We start from the raw sequence: 23,745 nt of genomic DNA, 5'->3' as shown, positions 1-23,745 counted from the left end.
ACTTCCTGTCCCCAGACGTTTGTGTCCAGAGTGCCAAAATGGCATTGAATATGAATGATTAAATGAAGTGTTATGCTGGACGACCATCAGATTTAATGAACTGAACAATGAGGTGCCTTATCACTTCTTTTTGCTGATTTTTCACTTTCATAGAGCACCTTGCCTGCCAGTTAGGGCCTTTGCTACAAGGCAACACTTACACTATGGATAAAGGGTCGTGATGAAAGTCTAAGAATAAAATCTTGCCTTAGTGAAAGATATGTATACAGATTTTTTTAACAGAAAGCAAATTTATAATAGGATATCAGTTTTCAGTGAAAACTTTTACGTCCAAAAATACTAGACAAAACATATGAAGCATGCAGAAACACCAATAGCATACTGAAATCAAATCTGCCTTTTAGAAACTCTTTTGCAAAACTGCCATGTTCTATATATACATAATAGCTGTTTAGGAAAGAGAGGAAAACTGGGGACATCTAATCATCTGTCTACACCAAAATTAAATGTATCAGTGACCTTGGTTGTGCTTACATACAGCCAACTTGTTTATGCTGCATTACCTTAAACATTTCAGGGGAAAGCTGTTTTTAAGCAGTTCCTTTAGATGCTATCATGAATTTGTTGAAGAGGGAAGTATGGTCTGCTGTTTAAAGCACAGGACTCTGAGTCAGAAGATGCAGATTATGCTCCCTGTGCTGCTAACTACTGACTATGAGGCTTCTTCATCTCTAAATTGGGAAATAATACTTAACTGGTCACAAGGTAACAAGGAGACAAGTCAGTACTGCTTATGACAACTGTAATAACCAGAGCAAAGTTATCAGATGAATACTGACTAAAAAATCCACGAGAAAAAAGCAAACCACCTGTATGTTTGAAGTTCTGGCAATTTACTCTGTAACAGTGAAATTTCTGAACTGTGTTGGTGGGCGGTTTAGGAATGCAAAATATCGGTGGTTGCATGTGTTAAGCAACATCATCTAAAGGTCACCGGGGTTCCAAAGTAAAAGCATGATCTCATGGCTGCAGTCTCTGCCCTTCCCTGTTCACACCCTTTCCGTGTTTATGACTGTTGCGCAGGGAGGTATTCATGGCCTCCCCACCCTTATATAGGCAGCCACGCATCGTGTAACGCCGTGTGGGCTCACTATACCTCACAAAGTCTTGATGCTGGAAACAAAGGGAGGCAACCCCTTGGCAGGCTCTATCTTGAGACTGATCAGGATCTGAGCTTGTGAGGGTGGAGGTTTTCCCCGGGACTGGAAAATGCCGTCAGTATAAGGCCACCTGGCAGCCTCTGTCCGAGAGACGGCATGCTCACAAGTGGGCGTGGGCAATAAAATCTGGGGAGAGAAAGCAGTAAGGAAGTCACATACCAAGATAGGAGTAAGGTGGGACAGCTTACTCACTATACTCATTGTATGATAAAATTCCCTCCATTTTAAATTTAAAATTCTGTCAACTACATTTTGCTATATTTTGCTACAAGAAACTGAAGGAGGAAGAAAGTTAACTGCGTTGCAGCTGAAACCAGGACAGGTATCTGCTGTGTGTGGGCAGCACCAATACACAGACATACATATATATGTATACCACATACAATATATACAGAGAGGAATTGTTGTGAGCGTAAGTTTGCAGTAGAAGGAAGGTGGCAGGGCTGTAAGCAGCTGCCTCACCACACTGCCCCAGCACACAGCAGCAGCAGAACGTATTGCTCCTCCTTCCCCACTGCCCCATAGCTGCAGGAGGACCGCACAGCAGCTCAAGCCTCACAGGCTGCCTTGCCTGCTTGGCTGAACCATGCTGTCTGAGTCTGCAGAAAGCAAGCTGCGTGCCTGACATATCTGTGCCCACAGAAACCGTGAAACTGCCTTCTGGTGCCAGCAGAGATTTCACAGAATCACAGCAGATCTGAGGCAGGCAGGGCCTCCAGGTCAATGTGGCACAGCCCCTGCTCCAGCAGGGACACCCAAAGCATGGTGTCCAGGCTTTTGGAGGTCTCCAAAACTGAAAAATGGTTTTAAGTTGAGGGACTGTATGTCAGGGGGAAGTTCTTTACTACGAGAGTGGTGAGGTGCTGGAACAGCTGCCCAGAGAGGTTGTGGATGCCCCATCCCTGGAGGTGTTCAAGGCCAGATTGGATGGGGCCCTGGGCAGCCCGGTCTAGTGTGAAATGGGGAGGTCAGTGGCCCTGCATGTGGCAGGGGGTTGGAGATTCATGATTCTTGAGGTCCCTTCCAACCCTGGCCATTCTGTGATTCTTTGTGTCTCCAAGGAGACTCTCCAGCCTCTGGGCAGGTTGTGCCAGCACCCCATCACCCACACAGCACAGAGAGCTACCTGGCACTCAGAGGGAGCTCTGTGCTCTGCCTTGTGCCCACGGCCGCTGGTCCTGGTGCTGGGCAGAGCCTGGCTCCATCCTCTGCATGGCCTCTTTTCAGTGATCCCTGAGCCTGAGTAACTCGGGCTGAGAACGCACTGTTCTTTCAGCTGCTCCTCACAGGAGCGGTGCTCCAGGCCCTCCACCATCTCCACGGCCGTTCAATCCCAGCGCTTGCCACGAAGAACTAACGTTCCAACTTATTTTTAGGTTGGATACTGGGAAAAATCCCTTCTCCCAGCGGTGACGCAGTGGCACAGCAATCGCCGTCTCTGGAAGCGGCTGAGAACCGCGTTGGCGCGGCTGAGGGACGCGCTGTGAGACGGGGGTGCAGAGCCGGCGGTCGGACGAGATGATCCGAGACCTCTTTATCTGCCTTCGCGATTCCGTGATCCCACACACCAGTTCTTAGGGTGTTCTCAGTACCCTTCGCATCCCCCTGCTCTCCCGAGCTGCTGGGCTCATCCCCACCCCCCCTCCGGTACTCAGCGCCACGCACGCAGCCGCAGCGGCCACCGAGTGGTGACAGCGATCGGCGCGGGCTGTGCGTGAGGCGGGGAAAGCGGGCGGGGGCGGCGTGCGTGCGTGCGTGCGTACGTGACGTCGCTGCGTCGGGAGCGCGCGACGATCCCGGAAGTGCGCGGCGGTGTAGGAGCGGGCCGGCAGGCCGGGTGCGGGGCTCGGCTGAGGCGCGAAGTGAGCGCGAAGCGGTGTGAACTGAGCTGAGCGCCGCCCGCCGTCCCGCGCTGGCCATGACGAACTTCATCTCGGTGCAGCTGAAGAAGGCCTCGGAGGTGGATCTGGCCAAGCCGCTCTGCAAGTTCATTCAGCAGAGCTACCCGAGCGGCGACGCTCAGGCCGAGCACTGCCGCGCCGCCGAGGAGCTCAGCAAGCTGCGCAAGAGCGCCTTGGGCCGCCCGCTCGATAAGCACGAGAGCGCGCTCGAAACCCTCCTTAGGTAGGGCCGGGGCGGCCGCGCCTCTCCTCCCGTGTCGGGACTCGGGGGCGCGGTGCGGGCGGGGCCGTCGGGAAGCGGCCGGGGCCGTCGGGCCGGCTCTGGAGGCCCGCGGGCTGCGCCTCGGGCGGGCGCCTGGTTGCTCGGGAGCCTGGACTGGGAGTAATGTGCGGGCCTCGGTTCTCCCAGCTTCCCCTTCCGAGTGTGGATAGTAGGAGCTGAGTGAACGCCGTTGGCTTTACGGGATGTACCTTCCGTTCCAGTGTTGGTACTGGAACAGCTGCCCAGAGAGGTTGTGGATGCCCCGTCCCTGGAGGTGTTCAAGGCCAGATTGGATGGGGCCGTGGGCAGTCTGGTCTAGTATTAAATGTGGAGGTTGGTGGCCCTGCATATAGCAGGGGGGGTTGGAGATTCATGATCCTTCAGGTCCCTTCCATCCCCAGCCATTCTGTGATTATGTTATATATCGCTGCCTCTGATGGCTTCTCTTCAGCTCCCCTCACACTCCCGACGCTGTTCAGTAGCTGTTCAGCAGCTTCTAAGTGTATTTGCAAAGTCACCGCCTTATTTCTCTGCTTGACGCTTTCAGTTTGCTAAAAGGAGGTTTTGCTAAGAGGAAGCAAAGGGGTGCCTTGTGCTGGAGCTGCTGTAGGTTGGATAAGTTTCAATCTGATCATTCTGCCTAGTAAACTGTATAAGCGCTGCTTTGGGACCCGCAGCTCTGTCACCTACAAAAATGCTCATCCTTTTACATCTCTGTAGTGCCGATGCATCACAGCATTGCTGTGCTGTGGTAATCCTGCTGCTCTCTCCTGCGTGGGAAACATTTCAAGCTCAGCTATTTGTAGCTCTAATCGCTGAAGGCACTGTGAATAACTCAGTGATGAACACTAAGCACAGGCTTCAGTCTTCATAGTTAGAATCAAAGATTCAATGAGTTTTTAGCATTAAGACTTTTAAAGAGAAAATCAAGTAGGGGGATTTCCTAGTGCACAGAGAAATGATAGCCACAAGCTTGATGTGCTTCTGCAGTGTTGTCAAGAGGAAACATATCTTATGTTCCCTGGGTTTTTTTTATAAGCTGTGAAAGGAATGCAAAAGATACATGACACGGAAGATAATTACTGTTTTTTGTTGTTTAAGAGCTTATCAAGCCCACACTGGGTGTTTGGGCTATAAAAACTAAGTATTTTATGGTATCTCTGCAGCTTCCTGTTTTATTCTTGATTATTGCTCTGTATGCTTTTGAGGGCATTACTGTGCATGCCTTTTGAAGGTCAGGAAAATAAACAAACATCTATGAACAGAAAGATTGACTCAGCCAAGTTGAAGGGTGTGACGTCCCCTTCCGTTGAACGCTGCAATCGAGCTCCCTTTTCTGATTGTGTCAGTCAGGTTTGTGATTAATTTCTTACCTGAAATCCCTGTTTAGCCCAGATCTGTCACATGACCTCACCTTGTCTAACAACTGCTGAATGGAGAAAGTGCTGCCATATCTCCTGAGTTCTGTTCTTCCTCAGTTCTAGAATATAAAAGGCATATGTGGCTCTTTCTCCGGTTTGAAACTTGAAAATGGGCTCAGCACGAGGTCAGATGAACCTCAGAGCTGGAACAAAAGAAGGTAGGAGGAGTATGGCTGAAAGCCAACGGCTGAGGGAAACCTCCCTCTTTCAGAGCCAGGTCATTATGTTAATTGAAGCCATACTATCCAACTACCTCGGGAATTATGAAGAGAAACTGATCGCAATTGCATAATTAGCCAATTTTCAAGTCAGTTCCATATGCAGAGATCTGTTCTCACTGTCTGTCAGCAGGTGACTTTAATTTGCCCGGGTGCTGTTGCAGCAGTCAGAAGTTGAGCATGGTTTCACGCTGCCGCATTATGTATAAGTCATGTCCTCTTCTCCAGAACTTCTGTCAAGGCTTCCACTCATAAAACACCTGCATTCATGATGATGCTGCTTGAGAATGTCCCTTTTATAGTGGGAGTTATGTGAGTTATGATGGTCTGAACTATCTGTACGTTCAGAATCTATGACCAAAATCTCTTCGTATTTACTTCAGTCTTAGTCATGGAAACAGAATAGAACAGGCATAAAATATACCTACATGAGAAATAAAACTGTCAAAATTTGTTTCCTATCTTTAACAATACATTTTTTATCTGTGTCTGACTGTTTATATCCATTCCAGTTATTGGAAAATAAGTTCTTATTCTGTAAGAATATTCTGCTATATAGACTCAGTTCCGGAAGGTGCCAGCAGCTGCTGACGAGTTGGAACAGAAGCATCCAGCTGAGCTTTGCTGGAAGGAGCCCAAACTTCCGACTGCCATGAGAAAGCTCTCATTCCTTCCCAGCTCCTGCTATCTGGTTCTTACTGTTGGAGCCGTGTGAAGTTTTGTGTTTCAGTTAACAGCTTTAACAAGGTATAACCTTGTTAAAGCTGGATTTTACACTTGCCGTGTTTAAAATGGGTTTGTTAGTAAAGCAAAGTTGGAAGAGCAACCGCAGTGTGCGTTCGCTTCTTTGTGACATTTTAGACCATAGAATCATAGAGTGGCCTGGGTTGAAAAGGAGCACAATGCTCATCCAGTTCCAACTCCCTGCTATGTGCAGGTCGCCAACCAGCAGACCAGGCTGCCCAGAGCCACATCCAGCCTGGCCTTGAATGCCTCCAGGGATGGGGCATCCACAGCCTCCTTGGGCAACCTGTTCCAGTGCCTCACCACCCTCTGGGTGAAAAACTTCCTCCTAATATCTAACCTAAACCTCCCGTTTCAGTTTAAAACCGTTCTCCCTTGTCATATCACTATCAACCCTGGTAAACAGTCGTTAAATCATGTTTCTTAGTAGAGCACTGCAGGCTCCTTGGATGTTAAGAAATGAGGGTATAATCTTCTGCTAACAAGTCTAGAGTTGTCCCCTGTTTTGCAGTCTTTCCCCTTGTTTCGCTGCTTAGTTACTGCACATTTTTTCTTTTGGAGAAGAAATGCACTCGCTTGTGGCTCCATTACCTAGATAAACCCTGAACAAAAGCGTTGAAAGCAGGTGGTAGGCTGTGTTTGTGTGGCTGATGAATGCAAGTGCTTCTTGGAGAAGTACTTGAGGCACCCGGTGAGAAGGGGGGAAAATGTAAGTGGGAAGGACTGCTGCCTGCCTCCAGGCTTTGTGTTCTGTGAGAATCGAGTGCTCGGAAAGTGAGGTCGGTGAGCTTTTGGACAAGTGTTTCTCCTTAAATCCTGTCGTACCGAATCTGATGTAGTGCTCTTTTCCTTAGCCTAATAATAGCTTCAAGGGGTTCCCCGCTTCCTCTCTTAATTCTAAAGATAACCAGGACTCCATTTTTGTTCTGTGGAGCGTTGGGGCGGTGGTATGAGCTTAATTGGTTTTGTTTTTCTAACAACCCTTGCAGATTTGTGTGCGTGCGCGCAGGGCTTCATTTTGAGTGGTCAGATTCTATGGAGGCTGAAGGCTGCAGCTCTGGTTTCCAGCTGTGGGTTCAGAACTCCAGCTCTTATCTGGGAGAGTGGGCAGATCTTGGCCTCTTTTAGCTTCTTTTGAAGGAGATTTTACTTTGTGATTGTCTGAAGGAGAAAGGGGAGTTGAGCTTAATGCATAAATCATATAGTTACATTTCGATTGAATGGTAATTAGACCTCGATTTTCAGCTCATTTGGCTGCTGTTACTCATTTCTGTAAGGATTTGGGAGCCTGTAATGCCTGTTTTAGTGCAAGAGCCCTGCACTTTGAGCTAGGTCTGGGTTGCTGACATCTGTTGTACTTTTGTTGCTGTAGCTGGAACTCTGGCACACATTGATAGGTTTGTGTGACTTTCTTTAATCCGTCACCTTAGCACAACCAAATGTGCAGTGCCCATCTGTGTTGCACAGCAACTTCAGATCTTAGTATCTGGACTAGTTAGAAATTATTGTAACTTTGTTTTAAATGGTTGACACCTTTATGTCAACCCTTAGCCTTTGCTGTGTTACTGACTCAAGTATCAGATGTTGTGTTTCCTTTAATGGTTTCCGTCTTTGTGCTGTACTGCTTGCTTGCTGTTTTCTAGTTGGTGTCTTCTTACCCTTATCATTATGTTTAGTCACTGCTAAGCAGAAGTGTTGGGTTTTTATTGTGGGGGAGGAAGGTCTGCAGAGTTTTAAAGAGACATGAGTCTTGAATAGGATTTCAGGTTCTTTAGTAAGAAGAAATGACAGCACCACAGGCTTCAAACAACAAAGTTATTTATTTATTTGTAAAAAAGACAGCCAAACAAAAGCCCTCTGTTGTTGGTATCCATGGATGTTTAGTGGAGCAACTGCGTGTTGGGAGGAGCTCACACCTCTTGATTTCTTTGTGGTTGTCCTTTGGCCATACAAATAAGAGTCTTTGCCAGCAGCCAATGCTTGCAAGCACCTGACTGCATGCACCTGATGGGCAAGGCCATTTAACGAGCTGTGCATCTTGACTCTGTCCTATTGGCGGCTGAGGAGAAAGGTAATGGGGGACTGTGGGAGGGTAACTGAATTGGGTGACGTGAGGAGAGTAAAAGGGAAGACTCATTTTTGATATAATACAAAATGGAACCTGCTGAGACCAGCAGAGGACAACGGAGGAAATATCGAAGTACGTGACTTGAAATTATCTTCAGTGATAGCATTTATTTCACTGATTTCTGAACTGCTTGTGTTAAACCGTGTCAGTTAAACCTCCTAGGAAATGGAGGTGGGGGGGAGAGGAGGTGGTGATGGTGTGATGATTCAGACCAAACTTGAACTGATGAGAGCATCGCCATGCAAAACTGAACTTCTTGTAACTATGAGAGGGCTGCTGTTCTGCACGCTTTTATGTGATCAGACCGTGCATTGTGGTCACTAAAAAGAGATTGTGACTAAGGTGTATTTAACTGCTACTTCATTTCAGGGGATATGTGCTTTCAAACTATGGTCATCTAATGAAAGATGGAAAACAGAACTTTAAAAAAGAACGCACACAAACATTTACCGAAAATAAACATTGTTTTAAAAACTGCTGCCTTTCATGTGCTGACTTCCTTAGTGTTGAAAGAATCACAGAATCACAAGGTTGGAAATGACCTGCAAGATCATCCAGTCCAACCACCCTCCCATTCCTATCAGTGCCACAAGCTACCAAACCATCTCTCGTAGCTCCTCATCCAGACGCCTCTTGAACACTGCCAGGGATGGCAACTCCACCACCTCCCTGGGCAAGAAAGTTATCAGTTACCTTGATATTAAAGCCACACAGTTTATCAGCTCTTTGCCACCATTGTAGTTCTTTTGGGAAGGCGCCTTGTTCTAGAATATGTATCTGAGTAGGAGCATATCTCAACTCTGACTCCGTAACAACAGGTCATCTTACAGCAATCTTATTAGTGAAGCATGATAAGGTAGGATGCTGATCTATGGATTTGTGTGGACAAGAGGAAAATTGTCACAAGCTCTAAAGCTTATATTAAGTGTCTTAAAACCCTTTGGCTTTTACGTACTTGTTGAGTTGTTATAAGTAAGAAATTAATCTTGAGTGAAGCCCTGTCACACAAACAGCTGCAGAAATCTTCTCTCCTTGGGAGCAATCTCTTTTAACTCAGTGTTATTGGTCAGAGACCTTCTGCAGATTAGCAGATTACTGTAGCTTTCGATATGGTTTAGCATATTGTCTTTTGAATTGCAGTGCCTTGGTTGAAGCCATAAACCCATATCATTATGTACATTGGTAGATGTAATTTACTGAAGTCTGTGCTATTCTTATTGTATATTAAAAATGTTTCCTGAATTTTTAAACATACGTTCCTTGCCTGTGGAACATCTGCTTCGTGTCCAGACTGATTAATATTTGATAACATATTCTAAAGAAACAGGGGTGATGTTAGCTGTCAGTCAGATTGAGAAACTAGATGTTTTGAATATTGGGAACATAAATTGCTTAAAAGAAATGGACTAATATAATGTTGGGTGCATATGCCCATATGTCAGTTTGTGCAAGGAGAAGCATAGACACAGTGTTCACATGGGATGTGTTTGCAGTTCTGTGGCTGTTCTGCATGCTGCCTGCTGCTTAATTAGTGGTGCAGGTGTAGTGATGCAACTTGGGAGAACTTTCAGCTGCTGATTGTTGCTTGGAAAGGTTGTGTGGGAAACTGTGCTGTTCCTGCCACCTTTCTGACACTTTCCCAAACATCTTCTGCTGAGTAGACAAAATACTGGCACGGAGACTTGGTTTTAGTTCACAGTGGCTGTGATAATATACTTCAATGACAACAGCTTACAATTGAAGAATTTTATCAAGGATTGGGCTTTTCAGCTGGTAAACTGTAAAGCAAATTCTGTTTCCAGGATACTGAATTTGAAACAAGTCAGTTGGAAATGACTGGGGACTGGGTCGTAATGTTCAGAGCAAGAGCCCATTAAGTAACCTGTTTGTATTAAGTTAAATGTTGTACTTTACTTTTGCAGCATGATTTAATGTCTAAGGTATTCCTGTGTTTTTACGTGCGTGGGGACTCCTTTGTATAACTTTTTTTTAATACATTCTCTTTCAGAATGTGGCATGGACAGCTTAATCTGCACTACTCTTCTGCTTCTAATTAATTCTTTCACTGTCACTGAATAAGCCTCCCTTTGAACATGCTCATCTTCTGAAACCAATTCCTTCAGGCAGAATTTGTCCTGCAGTTGTCCTCCATAGCTATGAGTGAGCCCAGTAGTGTATTGGGTGGCGGTGAGGAGCCTGTGCTACCGTCTTCTTTACTGCACATTTAACAGCTAAGGCTCTTGGTTTGGTTTCTAATACCTTTTTCTTTTTTTTTTTTGTAGATATTATGATCAGCTGTGTTCAATTGAACCAAAATTTCCATTCTCTGAGAATCAGGTAAGAAGGTATATCAAACCCTTACACAGAAGTAACTAATGGTGGCAACTAGGATGTGACTTCCAAGCCTGTGCATAATCTGCTAAACAGGACTTAGCTTGGACAGGGCATTAAATCTTTGATCCTTATTTTTGTGACCTTTGTTTATTTTCAGCCTGTACTCGTGTAGTCCATGCTAAAACTTAATTTCTGGTTGTCACGGTTGCCTTTATGTATTAAAGATTTGGGAAAGCTTTAGCGCTGGCTGATGGTTGTGGTTTAAGTTAGAAAGAGTTGTGCTTGGCTGGAAGATTCCTCTTCAACTCTCCTTTTTCCAGGAAATCTGTTTCATACCATGTTATAAAGGCTATTTAAAAACATGGTTTCTATGGGAAAACCTTAAGTTAGTAACGGATGCAATTTGATCTTTGGTTTTTTTTTGAGGCAGGACAGAGGTTTCGTTTGTAGCAGCAAAAAGACTAAATCCAATGAAGAGCTTACTGCTTATTCTTTCTCTGCATTTGTAAATAACATAGTTTCTGAAAGGTGTTGTATTTTTTTTTCCCTACCAAATTTATTTCATATTTTATGATTCAGATAACAAATTCAGGTTAGATTCTGCGTGCTGAGTGAGATGAAAGATTTCTTTCCTCAGATGGAGACTGGAATATGTTTATAGACTTATTTTGGGAGAAAAAGACAAAGGTTGTTTTTCTGAGGCATTTACCAAAAGGACTGAATTTCAGACTTAAAGATTACAAAGGAGTGGCTTTGATGGAGTTCAAACTGATTTGAGTTTTCTGTGTAGCTGCTTTCACTTGTTAGGAAAGCAAAGCCAAACTATACTTGGTTTTAACTTGCAGAATTTTCCTTGTGGTGATCTGCAAACCCTGGGATGCAGTGAACTGGAAAACTTTATGAGCAGGAACTACAGATCTGTAAACTATTCTGTTAATAGAGGCAGTCAATGGAAGCAGGATTGAGGAGCTGGGAACCAGAACTTCCTGAACCAGTGTTTCTGCTAGAAGAAAATGTTACTGAACAGTATTGTGCTCTGTCTCTCAGGGCATTTGAAAATGAAGTATTTTGCTGTCTTTTCTGGGCTGATACCTGTGGCCAACAACTGGTTCAATTGACTGAATCAAACTGTGGAACTTCATAACAGGTTCTGTGAAGAATTTGCATTGTCTTTGACATATGTGCTGGAAATGTAATATAAGAAAACACTATTTTTACCTGCTTTCTCTTCTGAATGCATTTCCTGACAATTGAATTTATTCCTAATATGCGTGTCATGAAGACTGTATTACAAAACAGTTCTAAATATGCTGGTGATTGGGAATAGAGGAAACTGACTGCCTGGGTGGTTTCCTTTAGTGGTGACCATACCTGTCTGTCGTGCTGGGTGTGAGAGGAGTAAGCTTGGAAATAAACATGTCTGTCACTCAGAATAGGAGCAGAGCTGAAGGGTAATTTTTGGATTTGTCTTGCTTGCATGAATTAGAAGTACTTCAGAAAAACTACTGAGGAGGAAAAAATATGGAATAAACACTTTCAAGTAATGTTGATTACTTCCTGAAACTTCCAGAATGTGTGTAACATCACAGGTGAAGTAAATGCTTCATGTAGTTAGAGTAAAAAGGGATAAGTAGTAAGTTTGGAATATTTTCTGAAGCCTCATTATTTCATTTAAAAAATAAATGTCTTTTTTTGTACCTGTCAGGTCTGTGTAACGTTTACATGGAAAGATGCTTTTGATAAAGGATCGCTTTTTGGAGGCTCTGTCAAACTGGGTATGTAGTTGTAATGAAAATGCCTGCATTGAAAATATTATCAAGATTTTATAGAACTATATAACTGAAAGTTTACTAGTCTCTGTAGTATTTTCAATATAGCTTTCCACGAGTTCACCTGCAGTAATAACAGATTAATCTCTTAACATAACTAATCACTCAGCACCGTGCACATGATTTCTATAACATTGAAGTTGAGATTCAAGATTAGTTTTCCAAAGGCACCAATAGATATTCAGTCTGATAATAGTTATACTAACTTGTACACCCTGAACTGACATTAGTAAAAATTGTTCAAGTTAACATTTAGTAGTAGATGATTGGTTAATCTAAGGCCAGCCCTTATGCTTTCCATGAATTGGGTCCTCTTGAAATGTGCTTGTGTTGCTGAGTCTTCTCGAGGAGAAGGCTGACTTCAGTGACCTGACTGGGCATCACATTTTGTTCCAGAGAATAAAAGGAAATTCCTTAGAATCATAGAATCATGGAATCACAAGTTTGGAAATGACCTGTAAGATCATCCAGTCCAACCGTCTTCTCATTACATTGCTGCCACAAGCACTAAACCATCTCTCGTAGCTCCTCATCCAGACGCCTCTTGAACACTGCCAGGGACGGCGACTCCACCACCTCCCTGGGCAGCCATTCCAGTGCCTGACCACTCTCTGAGAGAAAAAGTTCTTCCTCATGTGCAACCTAAACCTCCTCTGGTACAACTTGTGGCCATTTCCCCGGGTCCTGCTCGTTGCCTGGGAGAAGAGGCCAAACCCCTCCTCACCATAGCCTCCCTTCAGGAGGTTGTAGAGTGCAGTGATGTCTCCCTTGAGCCTCCTCTTCTCCAGACTGAACAATCCCAGCTCCCTCAGCCGTTCCTCATAAGACTTGTGCTCCAGACCCCTCACCAGTTTCGTTGCCCTTCTCTGGACACGCTCCAGGGCCTCAACATCTTTCCTGGAGTGAGGGGCCCAAAACTGAACACAATACTCGAGGTGCGGCCTCACCAGTGCTGAGTAGAGGGGGATGATCACCTCCCTGCTCCTGCTGGCCACACTATTTCTAATGCAGGCCAGGATGCCGTTGGCACCTCTTGGCCACCTGGGCACACTGCTGGCTCATGTTCAGCAGAGCATCAACCAGCACCCTCAGATCCCTTTCCTCTTCACACTCATCCAGCCACTCATCCCCAAGCCCATAACGCTGCATGGGGTTGTTGTGCTTAAAGTGCAGGAGCCGACACTCGGCCTTGTTGAACCTCATCCCATTCACCTCAGCCCAGTGATCCAGCTTATCTAAATCCCTCTGCAGGGCCTCCCTACCATCAGGCAGATCGACACCACCTCCCAGCTTGGTGTCATCTGCAAACTTACTGAGGGTGCACTCAATGCCCTCATCTAGGTCATCAATAAAGATATTAAACAAGATGGGCCCCGGTACCGACCCCTGGGGGACACCACTTGAAAAGGGTCACCAGTTGGATTTCACTCCATTCACCACTACCTGTTGGGCATGGCCCTCTAGCCAGTTTCTTACCCAAAGAAACTTCCCATGTGTTGAAATAATTATTCTATTACTTCTTTATAAAATGTCTTCATATAGTATTTAGAAGAGAGAGAAATAACGTTGGACTTGAAGGAGTTAGTCTGTTTTGTTTTAGTTGCCTAAGGACAATTCTGCAGTGCAAACTCACAGTAATAAAATGGGTTTGGAACGCTTTCCAATACAGAAACTGAGACTAAATCCTGAATTAAGTGAGAAGCTTTTCAGCTGTGTCATCATTCTCTAGTGTTTCTATTTATACCTCAGTGTTTATCATGACTAGCATTGCAGGATGACCGTTGCAATTTTGAAGCTCTGGACAAAGCTTGAAAAATGTTAGAATGCCTTTTTTTGTAGTTTTTTTGAAGCTCTCATGTCTTGTTCTGAATACAGCTGTCACAGCTGTGTTTATGTGAACTCTATGTGTAACAACATACCATGTCCCTGTGTTTAAGCAGGTGCTACACATCTTTTCTTGCTCAGTTTTCTGAACTACTCTAGGAAGTTTTTGTGGGTAATGAGAGGCTGTCCTGAAGATGCTGTGTCTTTCTTTACAGTTTGCTCGGCTCTGTTTTCTGGGGAGCTCCTGCTTCATGATAAATAACTTTTCTTTCATAATGAAGTTCAGAATATGTAATTGTTACTTAAAAAGTCTGTCAGTTTTCAGAGACATATAAAAGTTAGTCCTGAGGATTTGACTATATGCTGTTTTGTGGCAGAAAGCTTGCTTGTCTGCAGGTTAATTATATACTAGCCTAAATAGTGTGAGGCAGATGGCCAGAGATTTATGCAACAGTCCCTGTGCAATATCCAAGACATTCATGATTGAGTTGTGAGTAATAGTCAGTTAACGAGCAGCGGAATGAAAACTGTTTTGAAGTTTAAAACAGACCTTAGTGGGAAGAAGTTAACAAAAGGAGTTTACTGGTCTGTGGTTTTAGTGCGATGTTGCAGACTGTCCAGATGCTGCTCTCCAAGTGCAATACAGCGTATGTGTGAGCCTTTCTGGTGAGAATTAGCAGTGGGCTTTGTCAGTATGAGGCCAAGTTTTCCGTCATTAGGGAGTAAAATGTGCTTACCTCTAAACAGGAGGCAATTCTTTCTCCAGATGAAAATTCAACACAAAACTCCTTTCACTTCTGTGGAAGTGAGATCCAGGAGTGTGGCTCGAGAGTTCTGGCTTTCACTGCAGTGACTGCTTTCTTCCTGCCCTCCCTTGTATCCCAGTCTGTATCACAGGGGTACTAGCAGGTACTGGGACTGTTGGAAGAGTGACCCAGTTCGTAGCATGACTTGCAGTCTGAAATATGTTGGCTTAAGTTAGTAGATAGAGCTATAAACAGATGAGTCTGAGAAAAACTATATTGCTTAACAGCTGTTCTCACTGTAGTAAATCACACTTGAGAAACAGGCCAAAGTGTAAAGTAATTCTAGCTGCGGAGCACTTCTGCACTTCAGAAACGTTAAGACATCTTCTTTACTTCCTTGTGTTTTAATTTTTTGACTTAACCTGTAGCCTGTATAACATGTTATTTAGAATAATTCTGGAAAGTAAACTTAAAGGAGAAATTGTAGATAATAGATGTAGATAAATGACTATCACCTAGATGAAATACAGTGGCTACTTGTCTTAAAATTTAGTGCAGCTCAGGGAGTAAAAACTTTGGTGAGAAAGAAATACGTAGCTGAATAAAGAGGCTGGATGATAGTGATACAAAATGATGTGCCTCTTTAGTATTACTTGCATGTTATAACTCAGCAGTTGGACCTGGGTTTGTGAAATGGGGAATTAATGAGTTCATTCAGTTTTGTCTTCTCCACTGGGCACAGAATATCTGCAGTGTTTGGCTGAATGCCTGTGCTGGAAATTCTAATAACCTCTGGAAGGCAATTAGTAGATTCAAAATAGTTGTTGTTCAGGTATTAACTGTTTCTAGATCTGGAGGCTCCATCCTCTGGGACTTTGAAGTACTGCAGGAATTGAGTCTGAACAGGCCATGCTGCTCTCTAGTGAGCACATGTTTTAAGTAAATCTGTAGCTGTCTCATTACATCTGTAACCAGAATACATCCATTATATTTGTTAGTATTTTCAGTGTGAAATGATATTTTTGAGGGGAAAAACTCCCTCCCTCCATTTCAATGTATAATAAGACAGAGCATGTGAATCCATTTGCTCTCAGTGGAAGAAGGGCGATCTGCATTCAAGATACAGTAAAAACATGTAGTTCTGAGGGTAGTTGCTGCAGGGTGACTGATACTTAAAAGGTCACACACGTTACTAAAGGAAAATATAAAGTATGTTCTTATACTTTCAGGAGCCAAAAAAAAAAAACCCATTGCATTGTAATTGTAATGACTTTCTAGCTATTTCGTGTATTTATGCTATGGCTCTTCCTCACTTTGAAACATTTAGTGGAAGTATTCAATAGGCTCTGTTCAGCCTTTGGGTCAAAGATGATTTTTACTTTAAAAGTTCATTGTGATTGTTTTATTTTTTTAGTTTGAACCTGTCCCTTTGTAGGATGCTCAAGTACTGGAAGTTACTATTTTCTTAAAAGTGTGGATAACAATTTTTCTTGATTGCAGCTCTGGCAAGTTTGGGGTATGAGAAGACCTGTGTTTTGTTCAACTGTGGAGCATTGGCAAGCCAGATTGCAGCAGAACAGAATCTAGATAATGACGAAGGGCTAAAAGCTGCAGCTAAACACTATCAGGTACAGAGGCTCCCTGCTTATGTTTTGGAATTCAGAGTTATTGATTTTAGAACATCAGTTCTGCAGCTGCATGTGTTTTCTTCCTTTAACTACAATGGTGGATTGGCTGATCAGATGGCATTGGCTCGTGCTTACTTGCTAGTTTTGAAAGATTTCATTCCATAACAGCTCGCCTCTGCCCCTTCTGGCGACTGCTGGTAACTAACAGTCTTCAACTAAAGACCTAGTAATTTTAGCTAATATGAAGTTTACTCCTAACAAGTTATACAGTAATACTCGCTTAAATTCTTCTTAAAATGCATTACATTTTTCCTGTTCTTATGTGGTTAGCTATCACCAGTATACTTTGGCTTTTATATTTGTCCTTGCAAGAACAAGAATTTGCAAGTTGGAGTTGGTTTTGACAGTTAAACAATAAATGGGAGACTGTATACCAAAGAATTTATAGTTCTTTGAAATTACTGCATGAATTATATTAGAGCAAAAGCCTGTTTTGGAATAAGAAAGATGTTTATTTTCTATTTTGTTTAGTTTGCAAGTGGTGCTTTCCAACACATTAAAGACACCGTCCTGTCAGCTCTGAACAGAGAACCTACAGTGGACATCTCTCCAGACACAGTTGGAACCCTCAGTCTCATTATGCTGGCTCAAGCACAAGAAGTGTTTTTTTTGAAAGCAACAAGAGGTATACGTTAACGTTCAGGTTGTGTTCATGTGCTTGTTGTAACTTCCAGAAAAACATGAAATCATTTTAAATTATCAAGATCTGATGGCTGGCCTTTCAGATTTTCAGTTTTGCCCTTACTGATTTCCAGCATTCCTCTGTAAGTACAGGTCATCAAACATAAACTACAGATGTCATTTTAGAATTTAAGGTTCATTTTACAGTGCATTTGTTCCATTTGCCTTTCCTTTCTTTTTGTATTCAAAACAATTAGTCTTTCTTTATGAAGGATTTTGCTGGATTACATACTTGTCTGTCTGGGAAACAAAAGATTTAACTGGTATGTTTCTTCATAGGGGAAAAAATATTGTAGCCTTTTGCCTTTTAGAGAATCTTAACCAGAAGCTGATGTCCTTTTGCTTACTAATAAGGTGTGTTTATGTTTATTGTCATGCTGGTAGCAAAACTACTTCTTATTCAGAATATGATAAAGCGAGACTGATTGAAAGTCCACATGCACCTAGTTAACGAGTGAATTTGGCTATTCCTATGACCACAAGTCCTCCAATCTTAGAAGCACATGTTAATAATAATCTGACTGTGGAGGCTGTAGGTTTTTGTCAGATGTAGAGAGATTCTTTTCCCTTCAGGAAAAGAAATGCACTGTGTGAAGTATTGTAGTTGACAACATGGAAAACCTGTTTTTCAGGCAGAAGTGCTTCACAGCCTGGTCTCAGAACTCAAATTCAGCTTCTTGCTGCTTTGTCTATTTGCATTACTTGCAATTTTTCTGATTCGACTCTCTCATGAGCTGGGTTGTTCAGCAGCCTTACTCAGATGATATCTGGTGAAACTGCACTTATTCATAAATTGAAAGGGGAGTTGTTTGACAAAAAAAAAAAAAGGTCAGCTAAATCGAACTTCAGCCTTTCTTAATGTTTTAAGTGTCTCTAAGTCTACATATATTTGTTATTCCTTCTGTATGTTTGCATTAGTAGCTGCAGTATTTTTAGGATGTGTGAATGGAAGCTAAAGCTTGTAACAGGGAAATACCTATTCTGAACTATCTGTGCAGACAAATGGTCTCTGACATTTCCATTGTTAATAGAAGTGTGGCTAATGTATCAACGGTTATTTTATGTTAATGCTTAGGCTCTGTGGAGGAAGATTAAATTACAGAATATTCTTCCTGTCCCATCTATTTAGATGTTACTTGTTTCTCTTCAGTTAACTAAATATTTAATAAAAACATGTTAACAAAAATTTGTCAGATCACAAAAGCTCCTTTTCCTTCATTTGCCATCTCTAACCTATTCCACGTTGAAAAACATCTGCCTAGGATGTCTTAAATGCACTGAAGTCAGAGAGCATAAAGTGTAACATCATAGCTCGCATCTGAGTGTTGTAGGTGTGTGTTTTAGAATGAACAGCACATTTTGGATTTGCTTTCAGTGATTTGAGTACTTATGGCTTCCTATTCCCCCTCTCCTGTACTTCCCACTAATGGTTATCAGTCTGGCCATACACAAAAAATCACCTGAATCAGAGAATATTTGTTTGTAAGAGCAGCTGTTTAGATGCTCAATGTTTGCATTGATTCTTGCTTCATCTAAGAGGGCTGAATTGCTAGTGCAGGCCAGAGATGATTATAAAAAGAGATAAGAAAAGATATGTGTTCTTTTTAATGGTTCTAGCTTCAGAAACTGGGCGAGGACACGAGGCAGGGAATGCTGCTGAGCAGAAGTGTCTCTGATGTGAAATGTATTCCCTTAGTGATTACTGCTGTTTGGAGATGAAATAATTAACCTGCTGACTTGTGTACACTGATGATAATCATAATGTTTTTCTTTGTTCCTTCAGATAAAATGAAAGATGCCATCATAGCTAAACTAGCTAATCAAGCTGCAGATTACTATGGTGATGCTTACAAACAGTGTCAGTACAAAGATACTCTGCCCAAGGTTAGTAACTCTTGGAAATAACGTGGGATCTGTTGCTGTTGTGTGCAGTGTATTTAATCAAATATGCATCATGTGGTATCCTCAAGAAAAGCTGACCATTGTTGTTACATTTATGTTATGTGTGAAGCTGTAATTAGAAAAACTGAAGAATCTAGGAAGAAAAATATGTCACTTATTTTAAATAATTATTAAAAAATGTAATTGAAGTGTGTTTACTTGCAGCATATTTCATTTAAAGTGAACTTGGAACATTTGATGCCTTCAAGGATACCTTCTTACTTAATATCTTACTAAATCGGGTTTTCAAACTAACATTTCTAATGGGGTTTGATTGGTTTCTAGTCTCAGTGTTTTTGTGTGAAATTTGCTGTCTTGATAACAGTTTATTATGGCAGCATTTATCACCTACCTGTTAATGAAAAGCATGGCTGAAAAAGCGTCTCCTCTTCCTGCCTTCTCCTCTTCCACCTCCAAAGCAGTTTTGATATTTATAAATTACCTCAGTCTAGACTTGACTATTAATTTGAGCGCTCTTAATTTTTGGAAGAAGTGGGAAGATTATTTCTACCACATTCTTTCAATAACAAGTACTTGAAGTTGAGAAGGTTCAAGGTTCTATCAATTATAATTAAATCATAAAACAGTGGGAATTCTTCTGTGCAGTGTGAGAACTTCAGTCTTGGATAAGAGGTACTTAATTCTGATATTGTTAGACTCTTACATTTGTATGTAGTAAAGTTGGAGTTTGTCTTCCGTACTGATTGTGGTGTGAATATCCATGGGAACATCCCAAACTGCTGATTTTCAATTACTTTTCATTCATAGTTTCTAAAACAATGATCCCAGCTTGCAGTGGGTGGTCATCATAAAAGTGAAAAGTCAAATATACCAAATCTACTAAAACCTACCACCACAGAGGAAAAAAAAGAGATAATTTACCATTGATAAAATGGTTGGTGTTTGGTCCAGTGACTTAATATGCCCTGTAAGCCCCATAGGTGTCCTTAATGTCATGGCAGTTATTTCCTCTGGAGTAAATCATGTCAGTTTTCTCTGTTTTTTTTCCCTGTTTTTCAAACTTCTCTGCAGAGTGGAATCTTGAATTGTAGGAACCATGTAAGGGCTACTCTGCTAAAGTAAACCTAGCATGCTTTTTTATTCTTAAGGACTAAATTACACAAATGCCTTTGCGCTAGACAGTGGGTGACTTTTCAATATATGTTTTGGAAAAGAAAGCCTAAGTTCAATTGATGTTTTACATGTCTGCAACTCTGGATTCCTTTGTGTGCACGTATTTCTTGTTGCGCGTGCAGTGGTGTTTTACAGATTGGACCAATTTCTTGCCTAGGTGCTGTGGTTGTAATTGAATTCTGATGTAATGTGATATAACAGAAGGCCTTGCTTTGTCTTTTGTGATTGTGAATCCTTCTAAACTGTAGATTTGCTCCCTGTTCCAGTTTTACAGTAATCTGTCAACTGGTTATTCGAAATAACATGGTAAGGTTTTCTGGGTCTTTGAGTTAATGTCAGCTCTGAGAACCATTACATGCTTAGGGGTGTGAAATAAGGTCAACTTGATGTGTCACATTCCAGTTGCAAGGCTTCCTAATCTGCTGATCTTTCAAGTTGGACTTCTCATCTCTGGGGTGCATCAAGGTTGCACAAATGTGAAGCAGCAGGTTTTGGTACGAGTTCTTTAAAACATCACTCTGCTTTTCCAGTGCTCCTTGGTTTAAGAAATAGAACAGCAAGGCCAAATCCTTGATCAAAGACTGTGCCTAATGCTGTTGCCTGCAGTATAATGTTTTCTTCATGTCTTGACTGGTGTTCCTGTGAAGCTAAGTGCGTTTATATGAAAGTCTAAAATGACTTTTTAATGGCTTTACATCTCAATATTTTTGGTTCTTTTTGTTCTTTGTTTTCACAGTTTTAGAGTTATTTTCTTGGTAGGTGTTATTTTCTTGCTGCTACATATAAAAAAAAAAAAAACAAAAAAAAAACCCAAACAACAACAACAACAACAAAAAAAAACAACAACAACAAAAAAAAAGGTTTTCCCCTCCCACTCTTTCCTCCTCCTTTTAAGAATACTGTCTTGTCTTGGGGGCATTTGGGTGTGTTCTTGCAACTATCCTTCCTAATACATGCATGCATTCCTAATCTCTGGAGTAAATGTTGCGACTTCATGGTTTGAATTTAAGCTGTAGTTCATCTGATATAATAGACAGCAAGAAACTTACAGCAACAGATTGAAAAAGAGGAAAAAATTGATTCAATCCATGCAAAGTCGTGTGATCTCTTACATTTACCTCTAATATTTTAACCTATCTAAACCATTAATTGGGTGATTCTAATTTCCTTTTCTTCTTCCTTTTTCTTCCTGCATCCCATGTTGTCTGTGGTGGTTTATGTGGTTGGACTTTCCCCTGGTCAGTATTTTTATTTCCAGGAGGTGTTTCCTGTTCTGGCTGCAAAGCACTGCATTATGCAGGCCAATGCAGAATATCATCAATCTATCCTGGCAAAACAGCAGAAGAAATTTGGTGAAGAAATTGGGAGGTTGCAGGTAGGTAACTTGAATACTTTTTGTCTTTTCTGAAAAATATGGGAAAACTTTTCGTCCTGAAATGTTAGGTGAGTGTCTTAAAACTGAAATAGGTAGGACTGAAGCATTCAAAAATTGCAGAGCATATTTATCACATGAATCAAATAATTAGTAGCTGCATAGGCGAGAAATATATCTGTAGCTGTTATGATGATGCATTTTCATTTTGGGGCACTTTGGTACCGTTGATCCTGCTTGACGAGTTAAATCTGTATCTTTACATTTACACGTGCTTCTTTCCTCAGGATAATTAGCAGTTTTGTTCATAAAGGTTCCTAAGTAATTAGGTCATAAAAAGAAATTAAATTCAGCTTTGTCTGTACTTAACTCTTTTCCTGCAATCCTGATATAAATCTGATTTTTGAAAAACACAAACAGTTGGATTTTTAGTCTTTTTTTTTTTTTGTATCTACACCTGATTTACAGAGGGGTTTGTTTATAATATAGTGATGGGAAAGGTCTTCTCACTGTTGCAGTGTAGTATAAAAAAAATACCTTAAATTAACAGTTTTCTTCAAGTCCTCTGGTTCTTGAGAAGGGAAAGTAGGAAGTACCATTTTGTCTGGGGACCCATGTGCTCTATTAATAACAGGAAAGTTACAAGATAGTTATAGTGTTGACATTTTAGAAGTTACTGTTACATGTTTTTTGGTGATGGATGAAGGTATACCTCCCAATCTTTCTCTTGACTTCCAAATCCACCTAGCAGAGCTCTTTTCTCTAAGATTCCACTGCTAGAGAATCTTAGAGGTTTTTTTTAAATGTTTGCCACTAACAGATCTGTCTAGATCAGATTTACTGTTAATTTGTATCATTAATAAGCTTCTGCCCTTGATTTCTCGTAGTGTTCTGTTACAGAAAGTATCCCTTCATGCTTGATAGTTGAGATGTTTCTGTGAAGTCTGAAGGGAAGTATGCCATTATTACTTGTTTCAGTACTGCGTTGTGAATGGTGCACAAAGTCCTGTCTTATTTTGTTAAACTAGAGACTTGCTGTCCTTTCTGTTCATGTTTTTTGAAAATTTCAGATGCTATGAAGTGCTACAATTAGGCTGGGGAGAAAAAGGACGGTTGTTATGAACTTTCAAGTTAAAGTATATATGATACATGCCTGTTTCTTCTGTCATTTCCTGCTTCTGGCACATGCTTGTTAGTCTATAGTAATAGGGAGGAGGGGGATGCAACAGAACTGCTGGTGGGTGATTTATTGCAAAAGTCTTAGCAAACTTCAGTTTTATTTGTAATACAGCCCTTTATATCCCTCCATTATACAATCCTCCCATGTTTCAGTTCTTGACTTTCTGTGATTTTATGCAAGCCTTGATTAAAATTGCCTCTTAAACATGTTGGTTTTATGTATTTGTAACACAAATGTGATCAGGATGGAACAAATACCATCTGAGGACAATGTCTTGTCCTGCATTTCTCTTGCAGTAAATTGGGTGTAGGAAGGCTGGAGATCTTAGAGCTTTATGTAGCTTTGGCAAACGGAAGTGAAGAGGCAGCAGTATTTGTGTTTTAATTTGCAGTAGGACTCAGCAACACTTCTGTAGCTTCTGAGCTCAAGGTTAGACAGGTATTAGCAGTAGGTGTGGAGACCAGGACTTTGGCTTTGCTTCTTCTATGCCCCTGAGCAAGATTTGAGAAATTTCTGTGATACCTGTGAAAGCAACCTTTGAATTAAAATTGACATGGAAATGACTTGGTGACTTCTTTTGTAAACAGGTTTTTGAAGTGTCACTGCCTTTAACCTGTGATCTTCCTATAGGATTTGGGGGATTCATAGGCTATTGTGCCTAAAGGCTGTGAGGCTTGCTCACTGATTTTTTTTTTTTTTAAATAAGCAACTTCAATTACTTTTTAATCTCAATTTTGATACCCGGGAAAAAAATATTCCACTTATTAAAGAAAAGAGTAAAATCAATCATATGCTTTGGCAATTAAGACACATGATTAACTGGGAAGCTAATCTTTTTTTAAAATAAATATATTAGAACAGCAGCTTTTCTCTAACTTTAACTCTTTTAATTTCCTAGCATGCAGCAGACTTGGTGAAAACAGTGGCGTCTCGTTATGATGAATATATCAATGTTAAAGATTTGGTGGACAAAATCAACCGTGCGCTTACAGCTGCCAAAAAAGATAACGACTTCATTTATCATGACCGTGTTCCTGACCTGAAAGATTTGGAGCCCATTGGGAAAGCCAGCCTTGTCAAGTCTACTCCAGTTGTTGTGCCCCTCAGTCAGAAATTCACTGG

The 23,745-nt window shown here is 41.7% G+C and overlaps 1 protein-coding gene across 2 annotated transcripts in view; it reads left to right on the top strand.

Moving 5' to 3' along the window:
- Nucleotides 1–3,138: 3,138 nt before the first annotated feature.
- PDCD6IP (programmed cell death 6 interacting protein) overlaps nt 3,139–23,745 on the top strand; it is a gene marked incomplete at both ends in the record, with an annotated part of 30,876 nt that continues 10,269 nt past the window's right edge. The window contains 8 exons of one of the 2 annotated variants that reach the window (XM_079538373.1): nt 3,139–3,344; nt 10,177–10,231; nt 11,934–12,003; nt 16,128–16,255; nt 16,787–16,940; nt 18,780–18,880; nt 21,330–21,446; nt 23,522–23,744. In XM_079538373.1, coding sequence (XP_079394499.1) covers nt 3,139–3,344; nt 10,177–10,231; nt 11,934–12,003; nt 16,128–16,255; nt 16,787–16,940; nt 18,780–18,880; nt 21,330–21,446; nt 23,522–23,744 — 1,054 coding nt within the window. Of the gene's footprint in view, nt 3,345–10,176; nt 10,232–11,933; nt 12,004–16,127; nt 16,256–16,786; nt 16,941–18,779; nt 18,881–21,314; nt 21,447–23,521; nt 23,745 lie in introns of both variants that reach the window. The other variant, XM_079538372.1, reaches the window with a different exon arrangement.

This window comes from Tetrao urogallus, assembly GCF_951394365.1.
Source record: "Tetrao urogallus genome assembly, chromosome: 7".
Classification (NCBI taxonomy): Eukaryota; Metazoa; Chordata; class Aves; order Galliformes; family Phasianidae; genus Tetrao; species Tetrao urogallus.
The sequence above is the reverse complement of the archived record's forward strand: the minus strand, read 5'-3'. Positions and strand labels throughout refer to the sequence as shown.